The sequence below is a fragment of the Ictalurus punctatus genome, chromosome 10 (genome assembly GCF_001660625.3).
Source record: "Ictalurus punctatus breed USDA103 chromosome 10, Coco_2.0, whole genome shotgun sequence".
NCBI classification, from domain to species: domain Eukaryota; kingdom Metazoa; phylum Chordata; class Actinopteri; order Siluriformes; family Ictaluridae; genus Ictalurus; species Ictalurus punctatus.
This window is the reverse complement of record NC_030425.2, coordinates 8,807,884-8,826,547: the sequence shown is the minus strand read 5'-3', so window position 1 is coordinate 8,826,547 and position 18,664 is coordinate 8,807,884. Positions and strand designations below refer to the sequence as shown.

Here is an 18,664-nt window from a genome sequence, read left to right as displayed (position 1 = left end):
TATGCCTATAATACCCTTAAATAATATATAACAGGAAAGAACCTTACTGTGACATTTGTATAACTATTAGACACTTAAAATAGACCTCAAACAGGAAGGAAACTATAGACCTTACTGTGACCTTGATCCTGTTTGAATCAATTGCAAAATCTAATAAGTTCTTCTGCTGGTTAGAATGATAATTCCATATAAATCCTACAAACATTCAAGCACTCATTCTTTTTGATATTGTACTAATGAGAATTTTGGATTTAAGGACAAAGGACAAATGGGTGATTAGCCAGAAAATGGGTCTTGAGTTTCTGAACATTAATGTGAACTTGAACATGTTCTGTATGACAAACAGGAACGAAGCTATTGAAGGAAAACTATTTCAGACATTTGACCTTGTTGTGACCTTGACTTCATTTGGATAAATTCTAAAACTTAATCAGATCATCTGCTGGATAGAACGATAACTCCACAAACATGCAATTACTCGTTCTTGAGATATTGCGCTAACGATAATCTCCGACAGACAGAGTGTGACAGACAAAACAAAACAAAACATTAAACAGGTCTTTAGTTCTGTATTTAACTGCTCTGTGTCATTTATCCATCAAATATGAGGAGCTGTCTCGACAACACATCATCTCTCATCCAGCTATGCAGAAACAGTTTTAGCTGTAAAACAGTAAAAAAAATCTTAAACATGCCACAGGTTGGAAAATCATTCTTGTTCTATATATATTTTTTTTATTATTATTTCTATTTGAGTTGTTTGAAACAACAATTAACCAAGCAACTGTGTGATTTATAGATCTACATTTTAGACTTATGCTAAATTAATATTAGCAGTACGTTTATTTTCAGATGTGCCATCTGTACACTGTGCTAGGTAGCAAAAAAAAGTCAACATTACATAAAAACAGTCACTTTTAAAAATAATGAAATCAACTAAATAAAACGGGTCGACTTTATAAAAAAAAAAAGTCTACTTTAAATAAAAAGAGCCAACTTTAAACATAATGAAGTCAACTTTAAATACCAAGTACATCTGTCATCAACCATAATGTTTGTTCACAAATTATTTCTATGCTTAATGACAAACTCCAGATTTCTGTTAAATTGGCTCAAATGGAGGACACAGGACTAGAAACTGCTTTACTTTTGGGGTTTACATGTTCTGAAGCCATCCTGTAATTAATTTATCGAAACAAATATAATCTAAATATGCCCATTCAAATTACATCATGTAAGAAATATAAACTTTATCTAAGTATGATTGGTTTTTAGCAAGTAACAACAAGGCAAACTTTATTGGGGCTGACACAGTGGCACAGTGGGTAGACAACCAGGGTGTCTGTTTCCTTTCTGAGCTCTGGCTACTCTCTGTGTAATATCTTTCCTCTGGGGTCTGGTTTTACTCTCCGTGACAGAGTAAGGAGCTTGATAATCGTGGAGAGTATCCTGTATAGACCGTGCTCTTCTGAATCGAGAGGAGGTGGTTTAGGTACATTACAACAATACTCCCCTGGTCAATTCCTGCTAGAGCTGTATCAAGCACATCAGTGGATGAAGGCCCTGAGACAGACTCAGGACATCTCACAGTTGGCTTGGGGACATCTGGGAATCCCACAGGACGAGCCGGAATCTGTGGCCTGGGATAGAGAGGTCTGGACGGCCATCTTATATACCAACCCCCATTGCAAATCAGGTTTACTGTCAAAATTTACAGACATTCAGCTGTTTGCAATGAACAAATCCAACAAAAGCAATTGAAATAGCTCAACACACTGGATGCTTCAAGTGGTTTCCCCAAATTCAACTCAAAATGCAACATAATGTTAAATAATGATTTCTCCAGTTTCATATATCTCCAGCTTATATATTATTTATTTATCTTTCTACCTATATATATATATATATATATATATATATATATATATATATATATATATATATACACACACACACATATTTACATATGTATACACACACACACACACACACACACACACACACACACACACATATATATATATATATATATATATATATATATATATATATATATAGATAGATATATATAGATAGATAGATAGATAGATAGATAGATAGATATAAAAACAAACGTAAGGCTGAACAAAGCAAACGTAGGTTTAAATAAGCTTCCAGATGAAATAAAATCTGCTCTCCAGTGAGGTAACCTATAACCTTTACGTCACCACGTTACGTAGCTCCGGCGCCCCGCCCCTTCCCCTCTGTAGTGTGATTTGGTGGGAGAGAAATAGCGCGCTTTCAATACACATTTCAAACCGCATGTTTACTGTTGTGATTATCAGAGTAAGTATTCAACGCTATGGCCACAGGAGTAGCGGTGAGTGTATCTGCCTCAGAGCCGGAGTTTGAGCGGAGTGAAGAGGAAGTGCGGGGAAATGATCCCGAGGAGGACCACTCACAGCACACCCGGCCTGCCTCAGGCCCTCAGCATCGCCTTGCTAAATTACCTCTGTCCCGGATTAAAGCTCTCATGAAGGCTGACCCGGACGTTAGCTTGGCGAGTCAGGAGTCTGTGTTCATCATAGCTAAAGCCACGGTGAGTATCTGACCTGCATGTAGTACTATTTAACTAGCTAATGTAACCCAGTAATTAATCAAGCGCCAGTGTTAACGTTAGACGTAACGTTAGTTTGCCAGACCAGCAGGATGCTTTTAATAACAACAACAATATCAATGATAATAATAATAATAATAATAATAATAATAATAATTAATGTGAGGAGTAGCTAACTTTAGCCTACAGTACTATATCAGCAGCCTCAAGTTATCTGTCTTATGCTAGTAAGCTAGCTTGGTTACACGAGTTAGAAACTCAGAGCAGCTACACTTGCCACGTCTGTGATAACATATTAGCTGGTTAGGCGCTTAAGTAGTATTTAAGTTATATTATTAGTATCCAGAAAGTAAGTTCGGCCAATTCTTTTACGGGGAAAGTTGCTAATGCACGCGGTAAAAAGTTTCTAGAAGTCCCACAAGTGACGTCGTGGACTATTTTGCATATTCATTAGATCGTCATTGTTATTTGCATATCAAAACGTGTTACATGGAGAAGGAAGATTTATTTATTTATTTATTTATTTATTTTTGAAGATACCTCGAATAGACCATAAATATAAGAGTAGTAGATGTACTTTGTAGATGTGTTTGTTCAAATACAGGCACATTTGTTCATGACACCATGGCAACGAAGTGTTTCGTATTTACTTATTTGCAAAATAGAATCTAACCTATAGTAGAATTTCTGTCAAGAATGCAGACAAAAACTTGCAGTGTTAGTAATTCATTTGGAAATGGACATGAAGGAGTTGGTTAAAGGTGGAATAACTCTATTTTATTACTTGTAAGTATAGCCAATAAGAGAGTGAGACAGTCAGTACGTTTACATGGACAACAATAATCCGATATTAACCCGATTCAAACGATACTCTGATTAAGAAACTAGCATGTAAGCAGCGATTACTGATGACCTTAATCCGACTAAAGTCATACTCGAAGTAAACACAAATGGAATTAAGACGTGTGGAGTATTCCTGTTTTAGTCGCATTATGGACGTGCGTTACAGACATGTACACACCTTAATCACACCATTAACGTCATGTGGGAGTTTTCAAAGCATTTTGTGACGGGACACGTACACACGGCAGCGCTCAACCGTTTACGGCTGCGTCGTAAACCACGTACTTACTATGTAGTAGGCAAAATACACGTATATAGTAGGCGAGATACATGTATTTCAGCTACTATATGGTAGGTAAGTATGCGGTTTGGGACGCAGCCTATGGCTTTAAGCAGTCATCTATTTGCACGTATAACACGACAAATAATTATGTGGGGAAGTAATGCCGTGTGCCGTTAATTGATCTATGTTCTATAACATGTAAAAGGGGAACATGAAAGGAATAGTCTAAAAGCTACTCATGTAAACACCTTAATCACAATATTGTCTTATTCAGAATAAGGCCAATAATTAGATTATTGCTGTCCATATAAACATAGTGAGTGATGAATGGTGATTAGTTGTTGGGAACAATGGTGATTAATAGGGCTGGGTAAAAAAAAAAAAATCGATTTGAATCCATCTTCAGTATAATGAAACGATATGGATTTGGGAAATCCCTGAATCGATTCTTAATGAGCGTGCTTTACTTGAGAGGATGTGGATATTTTCTGTAGTTCGCCTCTCGTGCTGAGCACGTCGCCATCTTTCATGTTTTGAATTTTGAAAATCGGTTTCATTTCTTAAACGTTTCAAGTTGTTAATGAATTTCACTGTTGCACATTTACAACGTTTACATTTTTTTTACAGTAATGTGCAGTTTGTGCTTATCTTGTATGCACTTATGCACATTTATGATTTCATTTTACAATGTTTGTTACTCAAAGTAAAAGTAACAATTAACTAAACATAATTGTGTGTGCCCTATTGTTAAAGTAAATGTGTATTTCAGTAATATAGCCAAGTAGGAGGGTTTCAGTTACCAGCATTTATATTAAAACATGGATTCCATGTCTGCATTGAATCGAAACCATATAAATAAGAATCAAATTGAATTGCCAAATTGGTTGCAATATCCAGCCCTTGTGATTAGGGATTGGATTTTGGGAACATAAGCAATACATACTGGTGATGAGTCAATCGAACGTGCTTTCTCAACTCGTACAACCAGCAGCTGTGATGTTGTTCTATGTAGCTTAACGTAGATTTATAATCTCAGTTGTTTCTTTCTGGCTTCATTGCTGCACATATTGAAATAGGGGATGTGCGATCTAGTTAGTTAGGTGCAATAACACTGACACGGGTTCTTAACATTATTATCAATCTGCAAGTTCTGTGTAGACCAACCAGTCCTGATGAAGAATATCCCAATTTTTATGTTAATCTTAAAGGAGCTGTTTGTGGAAATGATAGCCAAGGATGCGCTTGTTTATGCACAGCAAGGAAAAAGGAAAACGCTACAGAGGAAAGATCTAGGTACGTTACAGTTTTAAGATTAGTTACGTTTAGTGTGATTCTGAACCCTGCTCATATCAGTAGTAATTTGTGCATCTCTTTTCGACAGACAATGCTATTGAGGCAGCAGACGAGTTTGCATTTCTAGAGGGTAAGTAAATGAAATACACAGGGTTGAAATCAGTTCTTGGGTATTTGAAATACACATCACTTCCCAAAAATGTAAACATTTAATTTACAAAACAGTCACATTACTACATTTTTGGCTGTAATGCTACTTTATTTAAGAGAAATGGTATTGCATTATTTTGAAGTATTAAAATTCATTTCACAATGATTTTGATGTTGGGCTTTAGTTTGGATTTGTATATTCAGCTTTCGGACAGCACTGTTAAAGGAAATTGTTGTTATATGGATGGATAGTATTCCCTATATTAACACCATCAAGCCTACGAATGTTCAGAAATGTCACGCTACTAAAAACAATAAGAAACCATGTTATTACATTGTCCTCCACATTTATTGAGCATTTAATTAAAATGATCAACAATTACTGTATGCAGTAAACACAATAAAACACAAAATCATCCAAAATTACTAAGATAAACGGTTATATTTTTTATTTGCGTGCGGGGGGGGAAACGTGGACAAACAGTGTTTGAAAGCTGTGGATTTTAAAATGACCCAAATGCATGCTTGTTCTGAGAAGGAATAAATTTGACCTCAGCAAATGTTTAATATCATGTACTGAACATTAAGTTTACAACAGTTAAACAAACGATTAAATGTATGAAATGAATGAATTCAAGTGAGTGAAAAAAGCTAGCTTATATTGCTGTACAGTTGGAGATAACCTTTTCTGTGTGACCTGGTGATTATCTTGCTGGAAGTAGCCATTATAAAATGGTAGAATTGTGGCCTTAAATGGATGCATGTGGTCAGAAACAGTACTCGCGTAGGCTGTGGCATTCATACTTGGGCTGGTCGATATGAACAAAAACTTGTATCACGATATGGATAATTTCATACCCTGAAATGATATACACTTGCTGAAAACTTTTTAGGAACACTATACTAATACTGGGTAGGTCTCTCAAAACAGCCTCAATTCTTCATGGCATGGATTCCACAAGATGTTGGAAACATTCCTTTGAGGTTCGGGTTCATGTTGACATGATTTTGCATCACACAATTCCTGCAGATTTTTCAGGTGCACTTTCATGCTGTGAATCTCCCGCTCTCCCACATCCCAAAGGTGATCTACTGGATCAGATCCGGTGACTGGGAAGACCACTGAAGAACACTGAACTAACTGTCATGTTCATGAAACCAGTTTGAGATGACTTTTGCTTTGTGACGTGGTGCATTATCATGCTGGAAGTAGCCATTAGAAGATGGGAAATTGTGGGCATGAATGGATGCACATGGTCAGCAACAAAACTCAAATAGTCTGTGGTATTCAAGCGATGATTTGATGGGTATTAACAGGCCTAAACTGTGCCAAGAAAACATTCCCCACACCATTACACCACCTCCACCAACCTAGACTGTTGACACAAGGCAGGTTGGGTCCATGGATTCATGCTGTTGGTGCCAAATTCTGACCCTATCATCGGTGTGCTTCAGCAGAAATCGGGATTCATCAGACCAGGCTATGTTTTTCCAGTCTTCAACTGTCCAGTGTTGGTAAGTCTGAGTCCACTGCAGCCTCAGCTTTCTGTTCTTGGCCGACAGAAGTGGAACCCGACTTGGTCTCCTTCTGTTGTAACCCATCCACGTCAATGTCCGATGTGTTGTGCGTTCTGAGATGCTTTTCAGCTCACCACAATCGTACAGAGTGATTATCTGAGTTACTGTAGCTTTTCTGTCAGCTAGAACCAGCCTGGTAATTCTCCGCTGACCTCTTTCATCAAAAAGGTGTCTCCATCCACCAAACCGCCGCTCGCTGGAGGTTTTTTATTGCACCATTCGGAGTAAACTCTGGAGACGTTTGTGTGTGGAAAATCCCAGGAGATCATCAGTTCTAGAAATACTCAAACCAGCATGTCTGGCACCTACAACCATGCTATGGTTAAAGTCATTGAGATCACTTCCCCCCCACCCCATTCTAATATTTGATGTGAAGGTTTACTGTAGCTCTTTGCCTGTATCTGCATGATGCTATGCATGGCACAGCTTCCACATGATTGGCTGATTGGATAATGGCATGAATGAGCAAGTGTACAGGTATTCCTATTAAAGTAAAATATTGGACAACTGCAAAGTACCACTTTGCAGTACATTCACAGTGTAGCGATTGAAAACCTTTTTTCGTCCCACCTCCCCTTCATTTTCTATGGAGACAGGCAAAAATCCTCAGAAGACTGTGGGAGCGGAAGTCATGCAAAGCAGCTGAGAAGAGCAGAAAAAAACTGTTAGTGCATTACAAAATGAAAGAGATGGACAGCAGTGTAGTAGCAACTAAAGCAGTATTATAACAGTACAGTGATAGGAAGTCATTTTTTATTGCTCAGCATACCAAACAAAAGACCTCCATAATAAGCAGGAAATAAATACTGCAGGGTAAAATGACATTTTATTGAATGCTCCAGTGCACATCCAGCACTCATTGGGACGAACGTACATTTAAGAAACACGAACAAAGATGTCTGAAAGCATATGCATAAATAGCCTGCTTTAACCTTTGTTTCAGTGGAACTACAACTGTGCACTTTACTCCTGATAGCTAGTGCTTGTTTTTTAATGGTATTCCAAGTGGCCAACGGCAGGAGAAGGGCATTTGTTGTTTCACTGCAGTGTGAATGTGTGCAGCGTACTGTTAATAGTGTTAAAATCCAAGGGCTCCAAAGGCCACTGAAGAACATGAACACTCCTTTTTAAATTCAATAGCCTGTATTAGTCCAATTTTGATGTTCCTGTGCCAACTTGTGTGACAATTATGTGACATGTTATGTGACATGTTTCTTATATTTTGTCTTATTTTGTTCCCCCCCCCAGGTACCTTGGACTAACTTGCACCTGCCTTCCTGTAATAAGGACAATATTGTTTATAAACTTTTGTTTATTTTTGTACAGTTTTGGGCTGGGGAACTCTATGTTCAGGAGAAGTGAAGTTGTTTTTTCTCATTTTTAAAATATAAACATGTACAGCTTAGAATATATTGACAAATCTGTGTGTGAAATTTGTCTGTGAAGTGACAGTTTTATTTGTGAATACTACTATGCTCTTGCAAAATATTTTAATGTTGAAATAAAATACTATTATTATTATTATTATTATTATTATTATTATTATTATTATTATTTTAGTTTGCTGTTTGTCCAGTGAGGTTGATGAGTGGCTGAACAAGACAAATTACTGAATTTAAAGGAACATTCCGGCATAAAACTTTATTCTGTTGTATGGTATTTTATTGCTCAGTGTCAGTGTTTTAACAGAATTGTAGTGAAACTACAATACCTGGCATGTAATGTGCAAATTATTAATTATATTTAAATTAAAAATTAATTAAAAACGTAATCTTATCACAGAATTCAAGATCTAACATAATTAAAATTAACCATTATTTTTATAATTTCAGTCAAATTATGCAACATCAATGACAGCTTTAACTTTAACTGCTGGTAAGTGACCATGGTATAAGTTTGATATCTCCACATCGTGGATTAAAATTGTGTAATGCACGTCTAGCTGTGAATTATAGCTTACTTAAGACATCTTATACCAGACAACAATCCCTAAAAATTTCATGCATCTAGCCTGAATAGTTCAAAAGTAACAACTTATGAAACATTGTAACTTTTTCTGTAGCGCTTGTTTATACAGGGCCACACCCTCTTATTAAAGCCTCCATATCTCCGAATCTAATGCAGATACAAGCCTAAAATTTTGCACGCTATGAATTGGGAATAGTGACATTATTTCCAGAAAGTACGATGCAAATCTGAAGTAGTCAGGGGGCATTTAAAACAAAAATAAACAGCAAAACTGATATCCAGCACTTCAAACTGGAGTTCTATAAAAGAGATTTGAAAGCAGAGTTACTGAGTCTTCTACAGAAGAAGATCCTAAAGAAAACTTTGATTCTGCGAGTTCCGAACCTGTTCAGGTTCAGCTGAGAGAGGACAACTAGTGAAGGTTCACTTGTCCATTAAGATAGCCACTTGTATTGCTTCTAATTTCCATCATTTGTCTCAGTGTAATTTTGAAAGACCTACAGTTTAGAAGCTAGAACCATGGTTTTATGTCACTGTGCAAAAGTAGTCCAATCTGTTGAGTCATGTCTGGTGCTTGAGTAATCCATTAGCTCTATTGCAATTATTTACTTTCAAAGCAAAATGATTACTAGCAGTATCTATCTGGATTCCCTGAACATACCACTAATCAGCACTGCACCCCATTCTCTTCTTCTACCCTTGTTCACCCTTTCACCCAAATATCCAATCCTAACCATTGTATTCTTTCAAATTTCGCAAACCACATCCATAATCTGGAGGGGGTTTCCCCAGTGCTTAAACCGGGAAATAGAGCTCACTGCATCACTGTTTTGAAGACAAAAGCATGCATGTATACAACGGATGTATCGATGATTAAATGTTTTATTTTGCCCAGGGTGTCCCTTTAATTACAAATTTTCACTCTGAAATATACATGTGGGATTTCAGAAATACTCTGTGCAGATCTCCCTCAGTGCCTTGAGCAAGTTGGGAATTTTCTTTTGGTTCTTTGCAAATGTGTACAGATTAGTTTGAGTCAAAAGCTTGAGGACCACATTTATCATGCCATTATGACCAGATTGTTCTGCTACTGGCTCAGAGAGAACTGAGCAGAATTTTCATTACACCGACTGCATAACAAGGGTCTTGTTTGAAATGACAGCAAAACCTGGTGTGTGAGATGTGGCCTGTCCTATTAGGATGGCAGTGTTGGAGATACCAACAGTTCATGAGGAATAAGGCCTGCCAAAATGATGCTTGGTCAGCTTCTGTGCAAGATCCTGCATGACCTGCAAACCTTTGCACGTTTTATGTAGGAACTCAAAGCTACATCACGCAAATCTTTCATCACTCAAAGCTACACAAAAAGAGCCGTCGTCTTTTTTTTTCTCCAGTAAAAATACCTGATAAGCTGACGTGCGATTCTAGAAAGATTGACAGGTGTTTTGAACAGGTGCCCTGTTCCGACGGCAGATTGGAAATCGACTTATCAGACATTTTCAACATTTCAAGATTAGTCAGGACGCTGTTGGGTTTCTGTGTGTAGAGTGTCATGACTGTGTTTATCTGCTGGTGAGCACACTCTAACAAATCATTCAGTGGCTTTGTAAATATCACAATGATAAAAAGCTCTACTACCGTAATAACATCTCTGAATATCAATTCTTTGAGTTGGACATACCAAAATAAATGCCTAAAAATCCAACAGTTCATTTTCTCTAAAATTTGCATGTATTGTTTAAGTTTATTTCACGAAAAGAAATTTAGCATTTGACTAACAAATTATACATTTTTAAGATATCCTTAATATTTTTTGATAAATTTCAATCAGAATATTTGAGAGTGGAGTAATTATACTGATCGGTTTCAAGAACTAAAATTATTACTCATTCCATATCAATCTTCTTCATCTTTAACAACTACTTAAGAAATTGCGAAAGTGGACACAATTAACCACCATGGCGAGAACCACCTGGAAAACTCCTGGTAAATCCTGGTAACTAGCCAGCTAGCAAAAGTTAATGAAATATTGACCGTGTCAAAATACACAGCTATAGGGTGTAATTTTCTGAATACTGTCGCAGCCATGCTGTCATATCCTCGTAGCAAAGAGACGTCTGGCCAACTGTCACTTCACGCCGAGGTAAAGGTAAGCAAAAAAGTATGATTTGTTCGTCGCTTTAATATAGTGGTTCCCATGTTTAATGTTAAATATCATTTTAGAGTTGTAATGTTTTGTATTTTGAAGCTTTTATAATGTTCCTGCTTCATAATTTTATAATTTATACAAATTTAAATGTGAGCTAAAGTAGCAGGTAAGTCTGAGGTAAATTTTGGAACCATTTTAATGATTTAAATTGTCAACTTCAACACCACTTCAACTTTACAACTTTATTATTTTCTAAACTTTAGGATAGTAAGGTCATTTCAAGTGGAAATGAGCCACAAAACTTCGTAAATACCTTTCTTAAAAGCTCAGTGACACTCGTACAAGGCTGCGATGGTGTATGGCTAGAGGTGTAGCAACCTTTATAACTGGGGGGAGGCATTTCCTGCTCACATTTAGAGAAATAATTACATTTGAATAAGTTTATTTTGATTAAGCACAATATAGCGGGAATTAATGCACAAGCACCAATCCCATTGGCTAGCGCTCACCGTCTGCGTTTTGATTTGAGCAAATCAGTGCAAGCGAATGAATACAATGTGATTAATATTTATGAGCCCAATGCCCTACCAGGTATTAGCATGACAGACACTGGCCTGCTGACTATATGTTATCTACCTGAGGGAAGACATGAGCCAAAAGAGAAAGTAAGTTAATGTTGATAAATTCGCTCACCGTCCACTTTATTAGGAAGACCTGTAAAACTGCACATTCATGCAGTTATCCAATCAGCCAATCATGTGGCAGCAACATAATGCATAAAATCATGCAGATACATGTCAAGAGCTTAATGTTCACATCGATCATCGGAATGGGGAAAAGTGTCACTTTAACTGTGACCGTGGTTGTTGGTACCAGATGGGCTGGTTTGAGTACTTCAGAAACTGCTGATGTCCTAGATTTTTCATACACAACAGTCTCTAGGGTTTACACAGAATTGTGCAACAGTTCTGAGGGTGAATATGCCTTGTTGATGAGAGAGGTCAGAGGAAAATGGCCAGTTTGGTTTGAGCTGGCAGGAAGTATAGAGCAACTGAAGATTAGAATAAAAGTCTGTGCCCATGATCTCCTCAGATTCTTGATCTTGGATGACAGGAGTGGAAGCTGATGTGGTCTTCCAATGTTGTAGTTATTTGAATGACTACAGACTTCCTGTCAGTTCAGACCAGTCTGGTCATTCTCCTCTGATCTCTCTCATCAACAAGGTGTTTCAGCCTGTAGAGCCACAGGATGTTTTTGCTTTTCACACCATTCTATGTAAACTCTAGAGACTGTTGTGTGTGAAAATCCTAGGAGATCAGCAGTTTCTGAAATACTCAAACCAGCCCATCAGGTACCAACATCCATGTCACGATTAAAGTCACAGAGATCACACTGCATCCTCATTCTGATGTTTGATGTTTGAACATTAATTGAAACTCTTGTTCTGTATCTGCATGATTGTTATGCATTACGCTGCTGCCACATGATTGGCTGATTAGATAACTGCATGAATGTGCAGGTGTACAAGTATTCCTAATAAAGTGGGCGGTGAGTGTAGATGAATATATTTTACATTGTAGTAACTTTGGTTTGTTAAATCTCAAACCACATTATTGTTGTCTTACTTTTCTAACTTCATACCAGTGAATTAAGGAGGCTTTTTTAAAACATTGTTTGGTATGTTTATGTCTGCACAATGTTCAGCGATCCCAAAATGACTGAAAGGTATGCAGGAAATGTGGAAATGTGCATACCTTTGTGACTTGGACACTGGCTTAAATGAGAAAGAATGTTTATACAGCTCAATTATTCCAGCCTGAAATCCATCCCCTGTCCATACAGACTTTTTCTCATGACCTCAGGTATGTGTTACCTTCCTCATATGAATTGAATAACTTGTACAAATCTTCACATCAAAAAACAAATTTAATTTTATTATTATTATTATTATTATTATTATTATTATTATTATTATTATTATTATTATTATTATTAATAATAACATTCATGTGTTTTACAATTTTCTGGGGTTTTCAACCAGTACAATTGAAATATCCACATTTATGTGCCTTTATTTATTAATAAGCGCATGTGATCAACTTTGTACCTACACCATATGGTTTGTTTCATTTAATGGAAACCAAACAGGTATCTTTCCAGAAGAAAAAAGCATTTATTTGTCACATATGAAATATTTTTTTTGCATATCCCAGCTTGTTAGGAGGCTCGGCACACCTGGCCATGATATGGCACCCCTTGCTTGAGGGCCCAAGAGTGGCAGCTTGAACCCCTGACCTTCTGATCAGTAACCCAGAGCCTTAACCATTGAGCAAGTGCTGAATAATATAAACAATATAAATAAAGCACAAAACACATCCATGCTATAATTCTATCACAATCAGTGTTTACTAAATTCCTGTTTATTAATGTGTACTTGTAATTCATAGTACACTCTTGGGTCCCTCAATGGTTCTTTGGATGTTTAGGGCCTTGCTTCCTAAATGGGTTCTACTTGGAACTTTTTTTTCTTAAGATTATACTTGATTGATAACCTCTTGGAACATCTGAAATCTTGGGCCTTGATTCTTATAACAAAAGTCCCTGAAGTACTGTTCGTATTTACAAATTGTTCCTCTTGGAAACATTGGTTGCCCAACAATTCCTACCAACCAGCCAGCTGTCCCCCATCATATGACATTTACTGACCTGGGAGGATGAAGGCTGAGACTTGCTTCCTAGAAAACATGAACTGCTACTCATGCTGTGTCACAGGGCAGTGTAACATACTCAAAGAAAAGTGCTCTCAACCCTCTTCCGCATACATGTCCACACAGACACCCATGATTGGCTACTTTCACGGTGACAGGTGAGAGACAGCACAGACAGATTTTGCTTACATTATTTTTAGCTCGTGGTCAAGGATTGCATCGCATTGTTCACACGTGAACTGCTGATTGTCTATAGTTCACAGAAAAGTCATCCTCAGATATTCATAAAATACCTCTTGGATGTCATAAATAATGAATACTGAATAAATATTGATGCTCATGTTGAGTGGATTTTTCCTAAATCAGTTTGTCTGTCCATGAGGAATCCCTTAAAGGGTCTACGTAGTGTCCTCCTACAACTAATTTCAAGTGCAACCCCTTTAGAAAGCCGTTGAACGACTCTTTTACTTAATAATGTATGGCACTCTTGGTTTGATATCAAGAGCAGTTTCAGTGTATGAAACTTACATTATAAGAAATGCAGGAGTCATTACAGATGCTGAAACTGTTAATTGATATAAATAAAGAACACTTTTAGTGCATCTATGATGTACCATCTAGTCATATGAAACCTCTGACATACTAGATTTACCCTCATTAAGACTCATTAATTATCCAAACGTGTCATTTCATGTTTCTTGTGAACATGAAAACACTTTCTGCACTCATTAGTGGTAAACCTTCAAAAATGGCCTAAACATCTCATATGCTGAACTAGTAACAAATCATATATGTACAGTACATGCCATATATACCCGAACAGCTGATTATCATTAGACATCTGTTGTTGTTGTTGTTTTTTTTTTTTTTAAAGTAAGTTAATCTTCCACCTCAGATCCTGCTGTAAATCCTCATCATCTTGGAGTGAAGCACTTGTGAGAGTCTTTTTTTTCTGCATAGAGAGAGGAGACACAGAGCGAGGATCACACACAAGCAAGAACAGTGAGGAGGAGGTGGGAGTGTTAGCATGTGAGAAAACGACAGCAGGCAAAGGGAGGGAGTCAGTGAGTGGAGAGATATAAAAAAAAAAATCCCTCCAGAAGATAGCAGATAACACAGTCGTTTTATTTTAAACGGAAGATTGACCATGTTGCTGCAGACCATCTTCATCCTCTCTGCAACTGTTTTCTTCGGTTATCTGGAAGGTAAGAGGAAAGAAATGGCACTGCTGTTTTGAGATGCTCTGGAGTTTTGCATTAGTGGGATGTCGATAATTGGCACAAGGAACAGATCATGGTGGAAGGACTAGAGTCTTATCTATTTGCTGTAATAAGCTTTTGATGCTAATCAGCCATGTGTGCTGATATGAAAGAGGCTGTTCTGTGTTACTATGCCAGCTACAGGAAAAATCTAGCACATTAGCTTGTTTTTGTTTGCTCTGCATTTCTAATCATTACAATATCTGTAGTGTGTCATAATCCTCATCTATAATGAAGGATGCATAAACATGATATGTGAAGGTCATTTGTGTCAGCCATGTTATGTCATGCTTAAGCATTAACAAAACACGTGGATATAGAACACCATGCATGTACTAGATGTATGTATTTTCAGTGTGCATTCCAACGGTCTTTTTTAAATTTTTTATTATTATTTTTATACATCTTAGAAGTACCTACAATGATGGGCTTATTGATCGAGAATGGCAAAGTTAGATTTCAAAAAGATTTGTGTCTGAAAGTTTGTTGTCTGTTTGTAAATTGTAATTAAATGGGATCTCTTTGGCAGGGAAGGGTGTTCAGATGCAGCGGGACGTTCAGTGTTGTATGCAGTACTCGCAGCAGAATGTGCGGACCAAAGACGTTCTTAAGTTTGAGGTGCAGACAGAGGGGCCAGACTGCAGCATAAAAGCCATCATGCAAGTATTTCAGACATCTTGAAGCACTCAAATACCTGGAAAACTATGCTTTTTAAAAAAAAATATATATATATATCGTTCAATCCTTGCAGGTCATAGTTTTATTATGAAATGTGGTGTTGTCAGTCAAGAATGCACTCTAGGCTGGATGAAAAATAGCAAAGCAGATTTCTTAATGGACCAATTTTTCTGGTGCTGATTTAAAACTCCATTATATATAAAAAGGAATCTAAGAAGGAGGCAACTTTGCCTTACTTGTCCTGGCTTTGTGTAAATCTGGACAGATTGTACACTAAGAAAATGGTGAAGTGTGCAGACCCCAGGGACAGGAAAGTGAAGAGGTTACTGAAGAAACTGAGGCAGAGAGCCAAAGCCCACAAGTCCATAAAGGTTCTGCCGCAAAGACACTTGCCTGTCATGTCAAAGGTAAGTGTTTTGAATCATTGTAAGAAGTCTGTTTTTATTTTTATGATTGTATAGTGCAGGGGTCTTGAATCTTATCCGGAAATGGCCGGTGTGGCTGCAGACTTTCATTCCAACCAAGTAGTTGGCTGATTTCACTTGTTTAATCTGTTCATCTTAATCTCCAGTCAACTATCAAGTGTGCCTCACCTCCAGTTTGGCTGTAATAAACCTATAGCCACACTATAGGCCTTTTGCGGGATAAGATTGAAGACCCCTGATATACAGTAGTGGATGAAAGCGTATAACTCCAGAATCATGGTGCAACTTCCAAGACAATAGAGGGGCATTCTATACACAATACTACATACTGTAGACTGCAACAAGTGCAATTAAATTATAGTATGGCTAATATTATTGTGTACCGACCAGCAGTGGCTTGTGACCATACATTGTGGTGGGGTAGGATGACAGTATCAATGGTATAACCTCAAATAAGATTAAGTTTGGAGGCTATCACACTTGACTTTTGATAGGCTACAATCTATAGATTTTTAGAATAACCCTGTAACCGGTATGGAGTCCACAGCATATAGTCTTTGAGCAGTTTGTGTTCAGTACAACAGGTATGTTTCACATCACCAGTGAGGCATACACAGAAGAGCTAATATCATAAACCAGGTTTGCCAGATTTCGCCAAAATCTCCAGGCAAAATATATCATAAAGACCCTAACATTGGAAAAATAAGAGATATTTTTATTCTTTTTCTCAGCCATTGTGTGGGAAACAAGGTCACTGATTAACAGATATTAATATATCTTACAATAGAAATGGTTCTGTATATTATAGCCATAATGTCTGTTTAGAAAACCGAGAAGGTCAATGGGTCCCCAGGACTGGAGCTGAGAAACCATGAAGTAGACAGCATAATTCTATGAGCAACTTTTGAGATGAGAAAATAACACAAGATGGTAAACTATTATGAACATTAACATGAGTATAGCAGAAAAAAACCCTTCACATTGCTAATTGTGAAATATAAAAAATGTTTAGGTTTGCATGTATCTCAACCACAAGCTATACCATTTTAAGCAATAAAAGTGAAATTGCATTTAAAGATTCCAGTCCTATTCCACTGAAAGGCACCCTGCCTACATCTAGATTTAGGTATAATTATATAAATACATTTATACCCAAATCTATTTATGGGAAATGAGTTCTCACTTTGATTATCAATATCGTCCATGTCAGTCTTTGTCTCAAGTTTCTTGCGGTCTCATCGTCATCTCTTCACTCGAATGATCTCTGTTCATATTAGCATAGATGAGCAAATGACTGCTGATTACTTCACTTCCGCTCTGCTCACCAAATTTCTTTTAATGAATGTCTTTATCATTTATTTTAAACATTTTTAAATGGAAAATGTTAACGGAATTGATTAGACTTATGTCTGTTTTGCTACAGCACATAGCTATCCACCAACATTACCCAAGTGTGACATTTATTGTGTGAGAAAAGTACACATTTACTGTCACCTTTTATCACTGAGTTTGTTAAACTGGCTCCTTAGCCTGTGTGATCTTTGCAGGAACATAGCCAAAACAAGGGTAGAATGTAGCCTAAATAAAAACATTTCCATGTCATTTGTTTTCTTCATGAAGAAATGTCAAAGTATATTGTTGCCTGTTTTACAGAATTTAGCCACAGCAACATATTTGAACTGTTCGATCCTGATCTCAGGTTACCTTCTGTGTGGAGTTTTCCCATGAGCGGATGGGTTTTCTTTGCATTCTCTGGTTTTCTCCTACCTCCCAGAAACATGTCAGTAGGTGGACTGGCAACGGTAAATTGCCCCTAGGATAGAACATGTATGTTAATGTGCATGGCGTCCTTTGATGGACTAGAATCCCGTACAGGGTGTATTCCCAGGATAGGCTCCAGATTCACCACAACCCTGACCAGGATAAAGCAGTTATTGAGTATGAATGGATGGATTCATATCAATAGTTAGAATACGGTAACTTGAGGAACCATATTGTTTCTGCTGATGACCACATGGTTATGCCTCAGGAAAATAGTGCTTTAAGTAACTTGGGGATTCAAAAAGGATCCGTTAGAGCTTTTTTTTTTGCTGGGGGTCTTGTCTACAAAGGGGTATACAGTGACTGTAATTACTTATTAATGATTATTATTACTGTTTTTTGTCTCCATCAGATCCAGTAAATAATGGAATGAATTTGACTGACCACTTTAGCCTTTTCATCCATCACTGTCTTCTTGAACGTATGTAGATCACTGACTTTCAACTTTTACAGAACAGTATGCTGTCCCTCTAAGATATGTAATATTTTAGATCTCTTTCTAAACTGACTGTTAATCTATATATGCCAAAGCATTATTTTTAACTCTGTACTTCAAGCTTGTTCATTCTCTATATACATTATATGTGTATCTTATAAGCTATACAAGCTGTTATATAGAGTTAAAGTGACATGACTGTTCCTGGCTCAAACATAGTGCAAATACATATTCTATTATGTATGGTAATGCAATCAATTTTTATATATATATTAATATATACATACAGAAATATTGGAAAATGCAGTGTGCATTGGTTTTTATTGGGGGGAAAAAAGAAAGGTGGAGTTCTTTGTCCTTCCAAAAGGACAAATTAAGCACACAAAATGTTTTTAACAAATTAAAAAAAAAAAATGGAGTGTTGGTGCTGTAGTGGTTTTACTTTGGAAGGATAAAAAAGACCTCTGAGGATTACTT

The 18,664-nt window shown here is 37.0% G+C and overlaps 2 protein-coding genes across 2 annotated transcripts; both read left to right on the top strand.

Moving 5' to 3' along the window:
- The first annotated feature begins 2,208 nt into the window (after nt 1-2,208).
- pole4 (polymerase (DNA-directed), epsilon 4, accessory subunit) lies at nt 2,209-8,267 on the top strand. Its single transcript, XM_017478610.3, has 4 exons — nt 2,209-2,578; nt 4,931-5,015; nt 5,104-5,145; nt 7,992-8,267. The coding sequence occupies exons 1-4, from the start codon at nt 2,342-2,344 to the stop codon at nt 8,003-8,005; spliced, it is 378 nt and encodes a 125-aa protein (XP_017334099.1). The 5' UTR covers nt 2,209-2,341; the 3' UTR covers nt 8,006-8,267.
- A 6,281-nt stretch (nt 8,268-14,548) lies between these two features.
- ccl44 (chemokine (C-C motif) ligand 44) lies at nt 14,549-18,436 on the top strand. Its single transcript, XM_017478611.3, has 4 exons — nt 14,549-14,773; nt 15,357-15,486; nt 15,771-15,912; nt 18,104-18,436. Exons 1-4 carry the CDS (start codon nt 14,716-14,718, stop codon nt 18,110-18,112), a joined length of 339 nt encoding a protein of 112 aa, XP_017334100.1. The 5' UTR covers nt 14,549-14,715; the 3' UTR covers nt 18,113-18,436.
- The last annotated feature ends 228 nt before the right edge of the window (nt 18,437-18,664 follow it).

What these genes read in the sequence shown, in the direction of transcription:
- ccl44 (XM_017478611.3), top strand. Translation starts at nt 14,716, where the DNA reads ATGTTGCTGCAGACCATCTTCATCCTCTCTGCAACTGTTTTCTTCGGT. An exon ending in TTTCTTCGGTTATCTGGAAG is followed by an intron (nt 14,774 to 15,356) that starts GTAAGAGGAAAG and finishes TCTCTTTGGCAG; the next exon opens with GGAAGGGTGTTCAGATGCAG. An exon ending in TGCAGCATAAAAGCCATCAT is followed by an intron (nt 15,487 to 15,770) that starts GCAAGTATTTCA and finishes AAATCTGGACAG; the next exon opens with ATTGTACACTAAGAAAATGG.
- pole4 (XM_017478610.3), top strand. Translation starts at nt 2,342, where the DNA reads ATGGCCACAGGAGTAGCGGTGAGTGTATCTGCCTCAGAGCCGGAGTTT. An exon ending in TCATCATAGCTAAAGCCACG is followed by an intron (nt 2,579 to 4,930) that starts GTGAGTATCTGA and finishes TTAATCTTAAAG; the next exon opens with GAGCTGTTTGTGGAAATGAT. An exon ending in GCTACAGAGGAAAGATCTAG is followed by an intron (nt 5,016 to 5,103) that starts GTACGTTACAGT and finishes TCTTTTCGACAG; the next exon opens with ACAATGCTATTGAGGCAGCA.